The sequence below is a fragment of the Scomber japonicus genome, chromosome 22, assembly GCF_027409825.1.
Source record: "Scomber japonicus isolate fScoJap1 chromosome 22, fScoJap1.pri, whole genome shotgun sequence".
Lineage (NCBI taxonomy): Eukaryota > Metazoa > Chordata > Actinopteri > Scombriformes > Scombridae > Scomber > Scomber japonicus.
In genome coordinates this window covers 5,129,997-5,147,035 of record NC_070599.1, presented here as the reverse complement: position 1 = coordinate 5,147,035, position 17,039 = coordinate 5,129,997, and the positions used below count along the sequence as shown (strand labels likewise).

Below are 17,039 nucleotides of genomic sequence, written 5' to 3'. Positions count from 1 at the left end.
AAAGTCAAATATTTGTGAAATCAAGGGAGCATACTCTTCTTCTGAAGCTTCAGATTCAGGTGATGATGATCTGTAAGATATAAACTTAGGACATGTCTCTAGTAAAGCCTGTCCAAAGTCAGGCACAGGGGAATCAGAAGAAAGTCTTCTGTATTTACTTAAAGACGCTAAAGACTCAGGGGATGAAGGTCGGTCTTCTTCAAACACTGGGAAAAATGATTCCATTTCCATTTCTAAATCTGACAACAATGATTCAGGTGAAGGGGACCTTAAGTCTACATATGGTATACAGGACTCCTTTGTCACCTGTGTAAATTCAGGAATGGGGGAATCTGGTGATAGAGACCTAAATTCATCTTGAGATGCAGTTGAACCAGGAGATGCAGCTCTGTCTTCAAAAAGCCAGGGAATACACAAATCTGTCTCCAAATCCTCATCTGAATATACTGATCCAGGTGATGGGGATCTATATGTAGCTGTCAATGTGGTCGCTTCAAAATAGTTGTATTGGGGTACTGGAGAGTCTGGAGACAAACATTGGTAGTCATAGAGAGAAGAGTCTGACTGTGAAGAATCTGCCCTGTCCTCAAATTCCAATAGCTGAGAAATCAATGGAACAAATTCCACATCTGATGCAATTGATTCAGGTGACAATGACCTGTCACCGTTGACAACAGAATATGGAGCAGGCAATGATGGTTTGAAATCAAGTATGGGAGAATCAGGTGAAAGTCTCCTGTATTTACTGATTGATTTTAAAGACTCAGGGGATGAAGGTCGGTCCTCAAATAACATCAAGAAAGGTAATTCCATTTCCAACTCCAAATCTGACACTGACTCTGGTGAGGAAGATCTACAATCTATGTATGTCTCCTGTAACATCTGTCTAAACTGTGGAATTGGGGAGTCTGGTGAGAGAGCTCTAAATTCATTTGGAGAGCCAGCTGATTCAGGAGAGGATCTGACACTTGACATCAGTGTTGCAGGTGAGAGAGGCCTGTACTCTGATTCAGAATCAGGTGACAGTGGTCTCTCTCCAACTTCAAATAGTAATGACTCTAGAGAATCTGGTCTATCTTCAGTATCAGATGGGAAATCAATTAAAGGTTCATACCCAAGATCCGATAGAACTGATTCAGGGGATGCTGATTTGAACTCAACAAATGATGGAAAACGGTCGACTACCCTTGCTATGAATTGAGGTATAGGTGAATCTGGTGACAGGGCCCCGCATTCATCTCTAGATGCCATTGAATCAGGTGATACAGCTTGATGCTCATCAGATACTGATGCAAATGACTCAACAGCAAAAGGAGTAACATCAAATAGTTCACTGTCTGACACAGGTTCAGAAGATGGGGCGCTGTGACTTCCCATGGGAGATTCAGGAAACGAGACAGAAAATTGGGGAATGGGTGAATCTGGAGACAAAGATCTATACTGATCCACTGAGTTCCCTGTCTCCTGAGAGTCGGACCTCAGAAAACTCAGTGACTTCAGGGCCTCAGATGAGAGAGCTTTATATTCAGACTCAGAGTCAGGTGACATTGGCCTACCTGTCTCTTCTGCATCTGAATCAAGAGGAACTCTGCATGCGAAGGCCTCTCCTACATAATGTGGGTCATGTAGTTGGCATATTAGCTGGTTTGCTCTAACTGTTGCACCAGCATCTGATTGTCTTCCTTCAAGCATGAGATCAAGTGATTCCGGTGAGTCTGCTCTCTCCTCTGTAAAGGACTCTGACGATGAATAGCCATGTTCAACATCTGAAAGTGCCGACTCTGGTGAAGAAGACCTGTACCCAAAAGCAGCTGTAACTGATTCAGATACGACAGGTCCAAAGTCCGGTAAGGGTGAGTCCGGTGATAATGGCCTGTGTTCATCAAGAGATATGACTGAACTAGGTGACGAAGGTCTGCTTTCATGGAAAAGAAAGGACATGCACATGTATGATTCGTCATCTGACACTGCCGATTCTGGTGAATACGGCCTGGATGGTGCAATGTTAGCAAACTCAATAGAAAATTGGGGAACTGGGGAATCTGGTGACAAGTACTCTAAAGACTCAGGAGAATCAGATCTGAGCATAGTCATTAATATCAGTTGCCCAGGTGATAAAGGCTTGTATTCTGACTCAGTGTCAGGTGACAGTGGTCTCTCTTCTCCCTCAATCTTTGCTTCCATTGCATGTATTACACCTGCATCAAATGAATCTGCACAGTCCAACTTCACAATATCCTTTGATCCTCCTTCTTTCATACCTGCATCAACTGGTAGATATTCAGTCCTTGTTCCAGCATACTCAAAAACACCCGTTTTACTGCAAAATGTCTCACCAACATATTGAGGGTCACGTATTTGAGAAATGAACTTCCAAAGCTCAGCATCATAAACAAGTCTATAGACTGGCACTGTGATTACTTTTAGGGGTAAGGGTTGACTACTATCATCCAACAGTCTCTCTGTTCTCTTGGAAACTAGTGCTTCTGGAGAGTCAGGTCTCTGCTCAGAAATACCTATGTCTTCACTTGATGGTGAATATTCAACTTCTGAAATAACTGACTCAGGAGAGGACGATCTATAAGCATTAACTGAAACTAATTCAATCAGCCCTGTTTTGAATTCGGGTATTGGTGAATCAACTCTGTAGTCATCTCCAGAAACTGAGTCAGGTGAGGATGGTCTCACTTCAGAGGAAAATTGTGATGGAGAAATTGCCCCATATTCTAGATCTGAACAAACTGAAACTGGTGAAAAGGATCTTTCTATCATGGGCAAAACAGCAAATTCTGGTAAAGCCTGCCTAAACACAGGAATTGGTGAATCAGGTGAAAATGGCATTTTTTCATCAACAGATTCTGGAGATGATGGTCTGCTCTCTGTGCAGAGTAATGACAAAGAGACAGACCCACATTCTAGATCTGATACTATTGATTCATGGGATGAAGACCGATCCAACGTAGAATGAACATCTGATTCTGGCAGAGACTGTCTATAATCAGGAATAGGTGAGTCTGGTGATAGTGCCCTGTGCATATGTATAGATGCTATTGAATCAGGAGACACTGACCTTTCCTCAAAGAGCATTGAAATGTTTAAATCAGCCTCCAGTTCTAGATCTGACAATACTGAATCAGTTGACACTGATCTGTGATAAACTTGAGGGGGTCCACAGAAAGAGGCAAAAAACTGAGGAATAGGAGAATCTGGTGTTAAAGATCTCTTACTATCTACAGACTTCCCAGAGAGGGAGGAATCTGGTCTGAGCGCATCCAGAACCATCAGTGACTGTGGTGACATTGGTCTATATTCTGCTTCAGAATCAGGTGAAACTGATCTTTGGTCATTTTCTGACTGGAAGGTATCAATTTCATCTGACTTTTCAAGATAAGACTCTTTCCTTATTTGAGCAAACTGTACCACTGTTTCACTCATGAAGGTTTCTCCTATATATTGCGGGTCACGGATTTGAGAGATGAGCTTCGAAGGTTCTGCATCATGAGCTAAAGTTTGGACTGGAACTGAATATTTCTCAGGATTTTCTTCAAAAGACTGTGGAGGAATACATGTTGAAATTTTTTCTTCAATTTTGGACTTTTCTAGTATAGCTGTTTTGGTTTCAAACTGCTTTTCTCCACTTGTCTCCTCTACAGCAATTGTAGCATGTACTGTTTCAAGTGCCATGTCTTCCCCAAGAATTGTGTCAGTTGAAGGGGTTGGCAATGTCCCATTATCACTTAAAGAACCACTAGAATCTGGAGATAAAGGCCTATTCTCAAAATATGATAGCAATGGCATGGCCTCATACTCTGTATCTGACAACACAGATTCTGGTGATGATGAGAGATAATTTATAGTAACATCATGACGTACATGTGGTGTATATTGTGGAATGGGGGAATCTGGTGAAATACATTCATATAATATGTCTGATTCAGTGGAGGATACCATAATGTCTAACATTGCAGACTGTGGAGACATTGGTCTGTACTCAGGCACTGACTCTGGTGAAAGTGGTCTTTCCTCAATATCAGACAAAGATATAACAACCCAATCATCATCATGATCAGATACTGATTCCAATAGTGTTGGTGGTGTGTTCTCTACATCAGATACTAATTGCTCAGGTGATTTCTGTCTTTGATCAGCAATTATGGAATCACATTCTATCTGGTCAGATTTGATTGATTCAGGGGAGACAGATCTTTGTGCAATGTCAGATACAACCAATTCAGATTCATTTTCAGATGCAACTGAAGCAGGTGATGAAGGTCTATTTTCGTTGTAAAGTGATACTAGAGAGGTAGAACCATATTCTACATCTGAGCATACTGATTCAGGTGAAGTGGATCTTTCTCCTATCACAAAAATAGCCGAGTCAGGCTCATTGTGGCTAAATCCAGGTATAGGGGAATCAGGTGACAATGCTTTATATTCATTAACAGATGCTACAGATTCTGGGGATGAGGGCCTGTCTTCAGAAAGTGTTGATGACAAAAGTGCTGTTTCAAATTCCATATCTGATGATACAGACTCTGGTGATAATGATCTACACTGACAAGTTGTAAAAGACTCAGAGACAGCTTGACTAAAGTCTGGGATAGGAGAATCAGCTGGAAGCCGGCAATGTGCAGTGCTTGACTCTATGGATTCAGGGGATGATGATCTCATGTCATGGAAATCAGAATACAGAGGCACTTGCTCAGAAGCTGTAAAAAGCCACTGCACCGTTTCTAAAATGACAGACTCCGGTGATGATGCTCTGTCTTCTATGTCAAAAGTTAATGACTGAGGTGAGATAGACCCCTCATCACTATATTCACTGCCTGGTGATACTGGCCTTCCAAATGGTCTTTTGTTTGAGACCATTGGTGTTAATGGCCTTTCCTCTGCTTCTGTAGGTAACAGCAGAGATGAGCCTCCTGGTGCACTTAATAATCGTTGCCCTTGAACAGAAGCCCCAACATCGCCACTTTCCCATGGAAAAACAGGGGGTGGAAGGGGAGACAAGGGTCTGAATTGAGGTATGGGAGAATCAGGTGCGGTAAAATTCAGTTCATTTACTGACGACACTGATTCAGGCGATGAGGCCCTACTTTCCATCAGTATTATTGCTGTTGCACATTCAGCTGAAAGTGATCTATCATGGTCTAAGCTTTGAAGATTAAAAATTGTATCACATGTGAATTCATGTAAATGGGAACCATATCCAAATTCTCCATGCTCAGGTGTAGACTCCACAGATACTACAACCTTATTTTCACGTGACATAAGCTCAGCTGATATTGCTTTATCTACTGCATGAACATCTACCATCTCAAATGTTGAGTCATGTGACATGTCAATGAAGCTGGCTGAACTCAATTCTGGTTTTTGAAATTCAAACCCTGGACAAGTATGTCTGACATCTGAAGAACCTGCTAATGCCTGAGTGGTTGTATCTTGAGTTTTAAGGTGAGCTGAAATAGAGGCAATCTCATGCTCCTCATAGTGTGAAACATTTTCAATAGCCTTTGTAGCTCTAGCAGCTTCCTGAACATCATCCGTTCTGACACCAGCTTGAACTGCATCTTCAGGGGATGTATTCATAGGCATTACAAGCACATTCTCATTATCTGAATCAATCATCTGAATGTCATATCCATACAGGACTTGATAGAGTCGATGTGAGACTTCATCTATGTGTCTTCTGCCCTGCATAGATTCTGTTGTTACAGTAACAGGAGGAGGCTGGGGCTTTTGTTCACTTGTCGATTCTTGCGTACTTATTATCTTTTGAGAGTCCCCCTCTGTCACTTCATCAGTTTCTTTAAGCTCCATTGACAGTTTCAAGAAGTCATGCTCAGCTTGCTCACACTCAATCAAGCTATCTCCAAAATCGGTCATAGACAATGGTCGACTGTCACATACTCCTGTTCGAGAGCTATTGGATGACTCTCGCCAAGGCAACGGTGACAAATGATGAGTATCATGCTCGGTATGGGTGGTTTGTAGACACTCCAAGCTCCAATCCTCACCCCCCTCTGCTCCTTCATAACCTGCAGCCCCCTCATCATCACATGGTTCAACAGTGGGGTAAGGAGGTGGGGTAATCACAGCACATAACTTGGGTCTCCCTTTGTATACGGGGTCAATTATATGAGATCGCAGGTTGTAAGGGGAGGTGCGGTACAATGTGAAGAAAGGACTTACTTGTCTAAAACTGCCTTTGTGTACTGAGTCTGTCAATTCCTCTGTCAATTGTGATGAGCTGAAAAAACAAACAAACATGCATTCCAATATGCTGTTACTAGATGGCTGTCATGATGAATTAAAAGAACAGAATAGCAGCTGATGAATCTTTCATATAGTATTTATATCTTGATAATACAAAAAACTGAATATATCCAACAGTAAAAATACTACTAATTAAAGGTATGTACACTGAAGCAGTACTGACAACACAAGTATTTAAAATGAATGAAAGTGATTTTCAAATTTATAAATAATTTATTTAAAAAGAAAAGAAAACTGTCACCACATTAGTTAAACTTTCTCAAAAACTTACTATGTTGTTTCCATCTCCTTTTGAAGTTTCTCTTTCTGGGCATTTCTAAGAAGACCTGATGCTATGGAGTCTGTCTCTGATCGCCCCGTCATCTCATGAAGCGATGACAAACTAGAGGACAGATCCTCTGCTGACACCATAGGTACTTCTTGTCCAGAACCTGGGCTCCTACGTGTGGCATCTGTACGCCTGCCTGGCCTGGGGCTGTCAATGTCTTCATGAAGGGCAGAGAAACCTGACAAGGCATAGAAGGAGGGATAAAGAACAAGTTAGTATAACAGGAAAGCAGATGATTAGAACTTTCTGCGTATACTGCTTCAAGGTAACATTGGCTTGTGTACCTTCACTATGATCCAGTGCTATGGTCCGCTCTATTTCTGCATAGGTATGAGATGATGTCTCCTCCTGACTGGACTTGATAATCTTGGTTTCAATGAGGTGAACAATGTCCATTCGATTGATCTTAGTGAGTGTTTTGATCAATGCTGTTTCTGTCAAAACACAAAACTGGTTAAAAAGTTCCACTTAAAATTTTAATAAAAATGTTTACTTTTTGGAGTGTATAATATCCTTTTAGAGTGTATGTAACTTTCTTATCACTAACCTGTTGCATGCTTTCCCTCTTTCTCTGCCCAGAGATTCAAAAGGGCATGGCTTTGGTCTTGCAGTGAGTTTGGATTTTCAATCCTTATCAGGTTGATTCTCTCCTCACTGAAGTCCAGTTCTCGTGCCAACTCTGAGGACAAAAAGAAGATATAATAATTATAATGAACATCTGAAAATGATCTGAAGATACATTTGAAGAGCCAGACAAAATGAATTATTAATGTGTATTTTCAGCTCAATAGCATGATCAGCTAAGGAGTGACTAACCTGTCCAGCTGAAGCCCAGGTGGTCGGCTATAATGGCCAACCGTTGCTCTTTTCTCTCTGCTTCATCCTGTGGATCTACTGCAAATACCACCAGACAGCCATGAGCGGTCAGAGCCGCAAGATATACCAAATCAAGCCACATTCACAGACGGAAAAAAATATTCACTGGCTTTCTAGGTTTTGTTGTACTGACACTTTTTCCTTTGGTTCATTCATAAAATCAAATTAATTACTTACAACAATAAATAATATAGCTATAATGGATGGTTTTGATAGATCTTGTAGTGATACTATCAATAAGAATTATATATTTCAATAGTAGAAATGTACTGAAATTACATGTAATCGTTTAATTATTTACATCTGAATCTTTAAAACGTTTTAGTCACTAAGTTGTTTTCACAAGTTCCATAAAGCCTTTAAGTGGGTCTTGAGATTATCAGCACACATAGAAGGAAAGAGAGACGCCATTATAAACACAATCACAGCTCAAGCGACACAGCCACAAGGGTTCTTCAGTTACAACGGGACTCAACTACAAGAGACAGAGAGGCAGCACCTTTACAGCTACAGCGTACTAATGAGGCACAATAGATAGAGAATAGCCCCTTAAACTGGGGGGATACCTTGACTTTGGACTTTATCATCTGGGATTCGCTGCATCTGTGTCTCAACAGGGTCGTCCCACAGTGGTCTAATGGGAAAGACGTCTCCTGAGGTAGGGAACTGCATCTCAGGGAAACTTTCTCTTTCTATGATTGAAGGATCAATGAGACTGCTCTCGTCATCTGAGTTGGCAGCTTCGGCCTCTTGATCTTTCTCTGTCACTGACTGTGCCAACCTTTCCACAAGTTTTGCTGCTTCGTCACTTATCTCTTCAAAGAACTCAATGGATTGCTTGCGTTGAACACTTTTCTCTTTAGTGGGTGTTGATGACTGGGATGACTGACCACTTTTGCCTCTGACTGGCAATCTGGACTGGAAGCCTTTAGATTTTGCTGACTCTGCACTTGTGGGACGACCCTGTTCTTTTTTAGCAGTTGGCCTGGTAGACTCGCCCTCGCAGAAGCTCTTGGCTTTGGAAGATGATGTCTTGGTTTTGACATCCACAGAGGGACCTGCATCTGTCTCAGATTTTCTCCTTGCATCCTTTTTTACAGGGACCTTAAGCTTTTTGTCTTGGGTGGATTCAGCACGCTTGACAGTAGAATCAGGTTTGAGAGAGCTAGCCTTGATTGGAATTCTAGATTTAGACTCAGCAGTGAAGGAGGCCTCTTTTTTAAGAGTGCTTGAAGAGGAAGTTGAATGAGATGGAGAAGGTATGGTGGATTTACCCCGACCTTGAGGCGCAGACTTGGCTTGTGTTTTGGCTGGAGTCTTTTTAACACTACTGGAAGCACTTTGTTTGGACTTTCCTGTTGGTTTGGGGGCTTCTATCACTGACTGTGGTTCCTCTGGAGAGGAATCAGAGGACTCTTGGCCCTGCTCAGAGTAAACTGATCTAGTGACTGTAGTTTCTGCTGTTTGTACATTCGTTATCATTTGGTCAGTGGAGCTTGTGTCTAAATCTAAGGATCCTTCATTTCTGTCTGTTTTAGTCTCTAGACTTTCAGGGGATGTTTGCTCTTTCTTTGGTGGTTTGGCTGAAGCTGAAATGCCCATTTTAGGGATTTTAGATTTGGAGGCATCAACTTTAGAGGCAGGCTGATCGCCTTCAGATGGGGACTGAAGCTGAGAATCATCTGTTTCTTTTAATTTCTCATCTTCCTCAGTCTTAACCTCTAGTGTTAGATTAAGGCCAACTTCAGGTTCTGCTGCTGATCTCCTACCTTCTTGACTGGCCTCTTCTAAGACGGGCTCCTCTAAAGGCTGTTCACCTATCTGGAAAAAGGCAAAACCACCCCCTTCTTCCTCGTAGCTCCTTTTAGTCATGTCAATAGCACCACTTCGGGTCATCTCGAAGAGCTTCCCTTCTTGGAACAGAAAAGGGTTGGGCTCACTGGTAGGAGTGCTCTCTTCTGTAGGTGTTCTACCAGGTGTTGTGTCTGGAGTTGCTTGCAAAGACTGACGATCCACCACCAGATTCAATATCTTCTGTTCCTCCTCTTTGACACGAGCTGCAAAAGCGGCGTCATCCTCCCGCATAGCAGACCATGAATCACTGTCATCCCTTGCAGTGACACCTTTTGATTCAGTTCTGGGAGCTTCCAGTCCCTCTTCATCCTCCTCTGTGTCATCATAGATACAGACCTCTGGTTTGAAAATTTCCTTCGTTTGATCAGTGGCAGTTGCACCAAGTTCAGCCTCTGACGTGCCTGTATGTCCCTTTTGATCTCCCTTCACTTCATCTGTTACATTGCTACACCTAATACCTAACTCTTCATCATCCTGATCATCTCCTTTTTTATTTGATTTCCTTAAGCTCTCCTCCTTTTGCTCATCAGTTCTGTTTTCAGTGTTTGATGTCACAACAGCCTTTTCAGCTGTACTTTCTTTATCAGCTGTTACAGATGACGGTTCCTGTGCAGTTATCAGTTTGGATTTGGAATGTTGCTGGTCTGAGACAGAGTGAGGTCCCTCTGAAGTGACACTGGTTGTTGTTGTTGTTGTGTTCTTGACCTCTTTGCTGTGGGATCCGTCATGCAAACCTGCTGAAAAAGGAGAGGGAGGTTGTACTTTAATATGGGGATCAACAAAAAGAGCTAACTCTGAATCTTCAGTGGGTCTATTGAGCCCACATTCACTTTGCGATAGCTTCTCACTTGTGGGCTCTAATGTTTCATAGCTGTCATCCCCTATTTTGGCATCAGCTGAGGGAAACACATCTTTTCTACAGTTCTTTTTGGTCCTCTCTTCTTGCTCCATTTCATCAAATGTTTTTATTTTGGCTGCCATCTTAAACATCTCCTCCTCTGGAGTGATTTTTCTCTTAGCTTCATAGCTGTCTGATGTATCCTCTTCTGTGTCTTCAGGGATGACAGCCGGTTTGAATTGAACAGAGAGGAATGTATAGTCAGGGGGTTTGGGATTTACCTCGTAACTTACCTCTTCTGAACTAGGAGTGTCAGGGGAGAGGGGACTCTTACCGGAACTTGTCATCTGAGATGTCTGCTCACAACTGTCATCATCAGCACTAGCCTCATGGTCTCGAAGCAGCCTACCACGAAAAGCATCTTGGGGGAAGTCTGTGGCTTTGGAGGGCTCTGGATGGCTAGAGGATTTACTGAGTGGATCTAGTGTTGATGGGAAGGATGGGTGGCTCTTTTGCTCTACAGGGCTGCTCTCTAGGGAGTCATGGGGAGGTGATTCCTTGGTTGGACTAGGTTCAATAGAGTCTGGGGACCTATGGGAGGAGTTTTCATCCATAAGAGGACTACCTTCTAGAGAGTCTCTGTGGCTTATTGTCAAAGAGTCATCAGCTAATGGGCTGAGAGCATCTGAGTCTTGTTTTAAAGGCAGCTCTAAACTTTCATGACGCTGATAAGATGATATAGAAGCTGGAGAACCAACTAAAGGCAATGCTAGCTGACATTCAGGGCTGTCATCATCACTAAGAAATGTTTCTACAGTCTCTGAAATTCTCTTTGTAAGCTTGTGAGGTTTGGATGGCTTAGACTCACTCCTCATAACAGATATGGACTCACTTGTAGTGTGGTCATCTGCAGCCTCGATGGAAGAGACAGGGAGGGTCATTTCTGTAGACACTTGGTCACCAGTGGTCCCTACACCAGAGTCTCCAGAATTCTCTGTGTCTTTACTTTGTTTTTTGACTGTTGTTTCAGTTGCTGGCGAAGCTTTAGAGGTTTGGTGTCCATTTTTGGGAGAAAGACAGAGACTTTCAGGGCTTGTACCTGGAGTGGCTAGACCCTCATGTTTGTAGCTGTCCTCAGAGCTCAGATGAGGGGTTCCACCTCCAGAACTGGCACTTGGTGAGTCTGCTGCACCTTCATGCTTTAAACTGTCAGAGCTATCATCAAGGCCACCATTTCCAAAGTCTACAGTCTCAGTTAGCTCTGAATGGGTGTCATCAACTGACTTGGTTTCTTTATCTTTGTCTTGCTGAGTGGTCTCTTTCTTGAGAGGTTTGGAATCCAAAGATACTTCATGTTCTTGAGAGATTCGTGAGGTTAATGCTTTGGTCATGGATTTAGACTGTATCTTTTCTGATTTTGTGGATTTCTCTGATCTTGAAGCAGTGGATGTTTTAAGCTCAAATAACCCAGACTTTCTCTTTGAAGGGTCCTGACCTGTCTGGAATGCATGCATCAGCTCTTTAACTGACATGGTCTCCTCAAGTTTTTCAGATACAGCTTTGGGAGATTTGGGGGAGCCCTGCTTTGATTTAGGGATTTCTTTGGCTTTTGGAGAAGGTTTGCTTGCAACAGGCAGTTGCGAAGGCTTACTTCCAGTGACCTTTTTGCTCTTTTGCTCTGCTTCTACTTTCTGTTGTAAGGCTTTGACTTTGTCCTTTATTGACCCAATGGGAGTTTCTTCAACTACTGGGGATACAGGCGATGCTGGGGCAGGGGCTGTAGGCACACTAAGAAGAGCACTTGCTTCTGTCGATTCGTCTGCTTGTCCCTGGTCTTTTCCCTTTCTTCTGACTGGCTTTTTAACATCACCAGCAGTGGTTTTGTCTTGCACTTTGGTTGGAGTGGTTGGTTTTGCACTTTTGCGCAGTACAACATCAGTGAATCTTTCTTGGGCAGCTGGCTCTTTCTTAGCTTTTATTTTGGAGCTTACTGGTGCATCCAAGAGGTATTCTTTGAGATCACCACTGTCCTTTATGGCTTTAGGTCTGGGAGCCCCTCTGTTAGCTCTAGTTTCACGCAAGACAGGCTCTTGAATTTCTAATGCTGCCATCTTTATGGCTTCCTCAATCTCACTGTCTGAAAGGAGAACCCACTCCTCAGCCATTCTAGCTGCTTTTGCTGCCTCCTCTGCCACCTCACCCTCATATGTTCCACTTCTCAGTATCTCACTGACTTTCTCTAGGTCCTCTTTGACTTTCTCTAAGTCCTTCTCCATTATTTCTAATGGCTCTCCAGAAACCTCCTCAGTCCCTTTCTCTAGACCACACCCTCCTAAGGGAGGGGATTTCTCTGTGGAGTCTGCAGTCAAGATGGCAGTCATTTTGATCAAATCTTGTTTCATCTCTGACACGTCGGATAGGAGGTCTGGATCTCGAATCAGCTCTGATTTCAGGGCTGATGTCTCCGTCTCTTCATCTTCCATACGGAAGAAGAACAAGTAAGGAGTAAAGAAAATCAAAAATTCAAATGAAAGGAGACAGACATTGGAGAATGTGGTCAGGACAAAATTGGAGCACACTGCAGGGATCATAGGACAACAATTTCACAATGGGTTCTACATCAGGGTATCAGAGGAAATGGGCTTATACTTTCATATGTTTGTAGGGAACTGTGGTAAAGCAAAAGCTAAATAATACCGATGGGAAATACATGAGCAGGAAATAACTTGCGTATACACTCAGCACACTCACACCCATAAGACGAAAATATAGAACAAAACTAAAATACACAAAAAAGCTATAACAACTATAGGACCACGTAAGAAACAAACATAAAAAAGAACAAGAAAGAAACAACATCAAGAAATCTCAAGACGCAAATGTCAATGTGATGACAGGCAAAATGGATTGAAAACAACTGAGAATGCTAGTTGTATCATTTAAAGAAAGCCAGTGACAACTTATACAACATATATTGATTTGCCATGCTTTAGATTGTAGACAGAGCAGATCAATTTATTTCACAGAAAATAAGAAGGAATGAAGACCTCAGCAATACTAGAAAAAGACATCTTGCAGGGAGGGACAGTATTTTAATTCCCTTTGCCCTCCATTCTGCCTTTTGCCTATGTGAGCATTTGAAAGATAATGTAAATGGAAACAAAAATAACACAGAACTGTGTACAAAACCATAAGCAAATGGTGTTGCGTGGGAACATTCCAAAATCAAAGGACAACAACTCATTAACAAGACATTATATACAGTCATACAGACATTCAAGCACACGCATACACATTTATGTAAGGCAAGTTATTTCCATGCAAAGCAAAGGGAAGTGCTAATGGAAGGGTCAAGGTGAAAAGTGAATGAAGTGAGTGGAAAGTTCAGAGTACTGATTAAAACCCACAATTGCAGGATAAGAGGTGTTCAAGATCAAGAGTTGCTTGTTAATATGCCTCATTCAGTAATGTGGTGAGTTCTTTGGCTATTTACAGAACTACTACATAAAGTATCAGTATTGTTTTTTAATAAAAGTACATATTGTACGGTAAAATACGTTATATCCATAACAGATTACCCATGTTCTGTATATTTCATGTGTAACGTATTGATTCATTACGAGGTTAATTTAAAAGCTCAAGTATACCATATTTGTCAGGTGCTATTTGATTCATTTCAACAAGGTAGGGAGGGTAGAAGGGAAAGGATTCAGATAGGATGAGAAGGTTAGCTATTCTTTGCTTTACCATTATACTGGAGGAGGAAAACTAATATTCTGGCCTCTAATTTCCTGGAACTGGGTGCTAGCACAAACACTAACACCCAATTTCAGGATCTCGGAGCGCAAGCACATTTGGGTGTGAGCAACTAACTTTTGGAATTTGGGCGACCAGAGGTAATAGGAAAAACCTGACCCAGCATGGCACTAACTGCAAACTGCGGAAGGAGTGACACATTATTGGTAAGAGGACAGCAGTATAACCTGGTGGACTCCCGGTGTGCTTTAGACATGACAAATCACATCAGCTCCTCTCATTGTTGTTTGTTCTGGCTCTGCTGGTCTGAGTAGGTAAAAATGCAGGTGCATTTATGCCAAAATAAGCAGCCAAATTGCATTGCGTCGCTACTACTGCTGGCTTTTGGCCAGCACAAAATTAGAGGCCATTGTCAGATAAAGATCACCACAGTATGAATGCATTTAATTTTCATGTACATACGTAGATGGCAGTGTTTAACTCTTTCTTCATATGTCCAATCTCAAATTTCGAATGAGAAAGAGTTAAATGGAAGTCATTGAGTCAGATGTGAAATCAGAAAAAAGGAAAGTAAAAAGTGAAGTTAAGCCTCAGGTGAAACATAACATTGACATGAGGGAGTGCAGGTAAGGCTTATTTGTTCGTGTGACAAGACAAAAAAACCCCAAAACAAACAAAAAAACAAAACAAAACAGGAAGCTTAAAGGGCTTTAATAAAATCTATATGGTCTACAAAGCTGGGTGTGTCAGTGTATCAGTCTGGTTGTTTCTCTGCACACTACATTAGGCTAATCACCCATACAATATCACTGTTATTGTCATATTAGTTTGATTAATAAAAACATGCAGAGATTTGTATTGTCATAGAATATATGTTATACTCAAAATGAAATAAGAATAAATGTCTTACATTTCTGGAGCGGACTGCTGGTCTGGAAAAATACATAGAAATACACCACAGTTAGTCTTATTCCATTCACTGCATGTGCCAACATTTTCTAAAACTACTATTACAAATTCTTCTTCAAGAAAAAGAAACAAAGGACAAGCACAATACAACAGCGAAAATGGAATACGCATCTAACACATCACAACAAACGTCTAAAATCAAGATATCTGACTACTATGTTTTTATTTAGTGATGATAAGAGAGGATAGACAGGATAGATTAGCAGAGCAAGTTAGTAGAATAAGGACGGGGAAGCGGTGGCTGCTTTTACCTCTTCCTCTTGCTCTTGGTCTGAATCGGACTCCTTTTGGGAGCAAGAAGCAGCGAGAAGCAGAAAGATGTACAGATAAAAACAACAGCAATATTAAAGGGACAAACAGACAAGTGGGAGAAGGGTGTATGGTTACCATAACAACAAAGACAATCAGTCTGTGTGATTTCAAAGAAGGCCAAAGAAGTCTTTAATGCTGCAATAGGTAAAACATTTTAATATAGAAATAGATCTAGCTAGTTAGTCTGATTAATATATATATATATAATAATATAATTTTTTCTCTCTTTTTGATGTACTACATCAGAGAGTAGCCATGCTGTGTAAGGCAGGGCAGCTGTGGTTCAGGAGGTGGAGTGAGTCATCTGCTAACTACAGGGTTGCTCTTTCGATCCCTCCTTCCGCCTGCATGTTAAAGCGTCCTTAGGCAAGACACTGAACCCCAAATTGCTCCTGATGGCTCTGTCTTTAAATGCAGCTATGGAAATATTACTGACATTACATTGCATTACTTCTACATCCATTATATCCAGATTGTTGTAATGTAATGGGTGAGTCTTGAAACTGGCTCGCTGGGTAATTTTTACAGTAAAGCAGCAACTAGCAGTGTTATTAACACAGTTTGATACTTGGGACGGGAACATTAAAGCTAACCTGTGGAGTGTTAGTATTAACAAAAAAGTTACGTTTCTGTTCCTCACTAGAAATAATTTTGTGTATTCTTGAGCACTAATACATGTGTTTAATGCAGTTTCTTCTAATGAAACATTTGTAAAGCTAAAAACTTGCATTATTTATATCCGTTTTTGCTAGCTAGCAGTTTCTCTTTCTCTCTTGTGTTTGCTGACACATAGCTATGTTTCTTGGCATGTTACCGCCAACAGCTACACAGTCAGTGGTACAGTATGGCACAGTCTGTCATGTGTGTTCTTGTACCTTGCACTACTAGAAACAAAATGAGGACCTGCTCAAAGGGGGAAAAAACACTGCTCCATGTCATTACTAATGGTCAAAAATGAGAAGAGTACCTTTAATATAAGAAATAAACTGCATACTGAAATGTTTGAGAATAAAATAATTGCGGTTATGCTTTGGTATTACATTGTAGTAATTAATAAGTAGGATATTAGCACAGATTATAGACACAAAGTGTAAATGGGCACAATTGCATTATAGCTCAGCTTACAAAAGCAGCTAAGGTAATTTATTTAATGTTAAATTTAATCATACAACAATATATTTTATTTAAAAACCTAACAAGATATGGAATAGAGTGTCCTCTGTTATTAAGTGTGGTGTCCTTACCTTACAGTATGATGGGAGGGTGATGTTAAGGTTGCATATGGCATTTTGGGTTAGTGACCTGTAGTTTCTGGGTTCTTTCATAAAGGACAGACGGCCACATGGCTCCTGAGTGTTGTCTCTGATCTACAACAGCCAAATAGTTTCGCATGAGTCAGTTTTTCATCTGGTAAAAAAATCAATATTGCATTCAACCAGACCAAGTAAATATGTTGAATTATCTTTGACAATTGCCACAATAGCATGAAAAGCTTGTGCTTGTTTCTGTGTGAAATGAACAACAAATAAATATTAAGGAACGGTGCTTACTTTAATGAAGAGTGCTAGTCTGTTCTCCTTAAAGGCAAAGAAGCTGAAGAGATGATGCTGGCCACTTTTGGTGAGGGGAACAAGGTTTCCAAAGCAGTCTGCATAGATAGGCTTGCCTTCCAAGACCTGAGAAGATGTACACAGTGGTTAAATAACAGCATATAACCAGAAGTCATCTTCTTGTTTGTTTAAACCCTAGTATTCCCCTTTACCCCCATGCAGCAGTCCACACATTTCTCAAGAAATAATAGCCTTCACCCTTGAAGATAATCTTGGCTGC

The 17,039-nt window shown here is 41.3% G+C and overlaps 1 protein-coding gene across 1 annotated transcript in view; it reads right to left on the bottom strand.

Annotated features, from left to right (window-relative positions):
• ank2b (ankyrin 2b, neuronal) overlaps positions 1-17,039 on the bottom strand; it is a 189,409-nt gene that overhangs the window by 11,683 nt on the left and 160,687 nt on the right. The window contains exons 36-45 of the mRNA XM_053343933.1: positions 16,760-16,885; positions 16,454-16,576; positions 15,149-15,181; positions 14,839-14,860; positions 8,047-12,648; positions 7,421-7,498; positions 7,152-7,283; positions 6,889-7,038; positions 6,548-6,782; positions 6,193-6,250 (exon numbers count right to left, since the gene is read on the bottom strand). Of these exons, the coding sequence (XP_053199908.1) occupies positions 6,193-6,250; positions 6,548-6,782; positions 6,889-7,038; positions 7,152-7,283; positions 7,421-7,498; positions 8,047-12,648; positions 14,839-14,860; positions 15,149-15,181; positions 16,454-16,576; positions 16,760-16,885 (5,559 nt within the window). The remainder of the gene's footprint in view (positions 1-6,192; positions 6,251-6,547; positions 6,783-6,888; positions 7,039-7,151; positions 7,284-7,420; positions 7,499-8,046; positions 12,649-14,838; positions 14,861-15,148; positions 15,182-16,453; positions 16,577-16,759; positions 16,886-17,039) is intronic.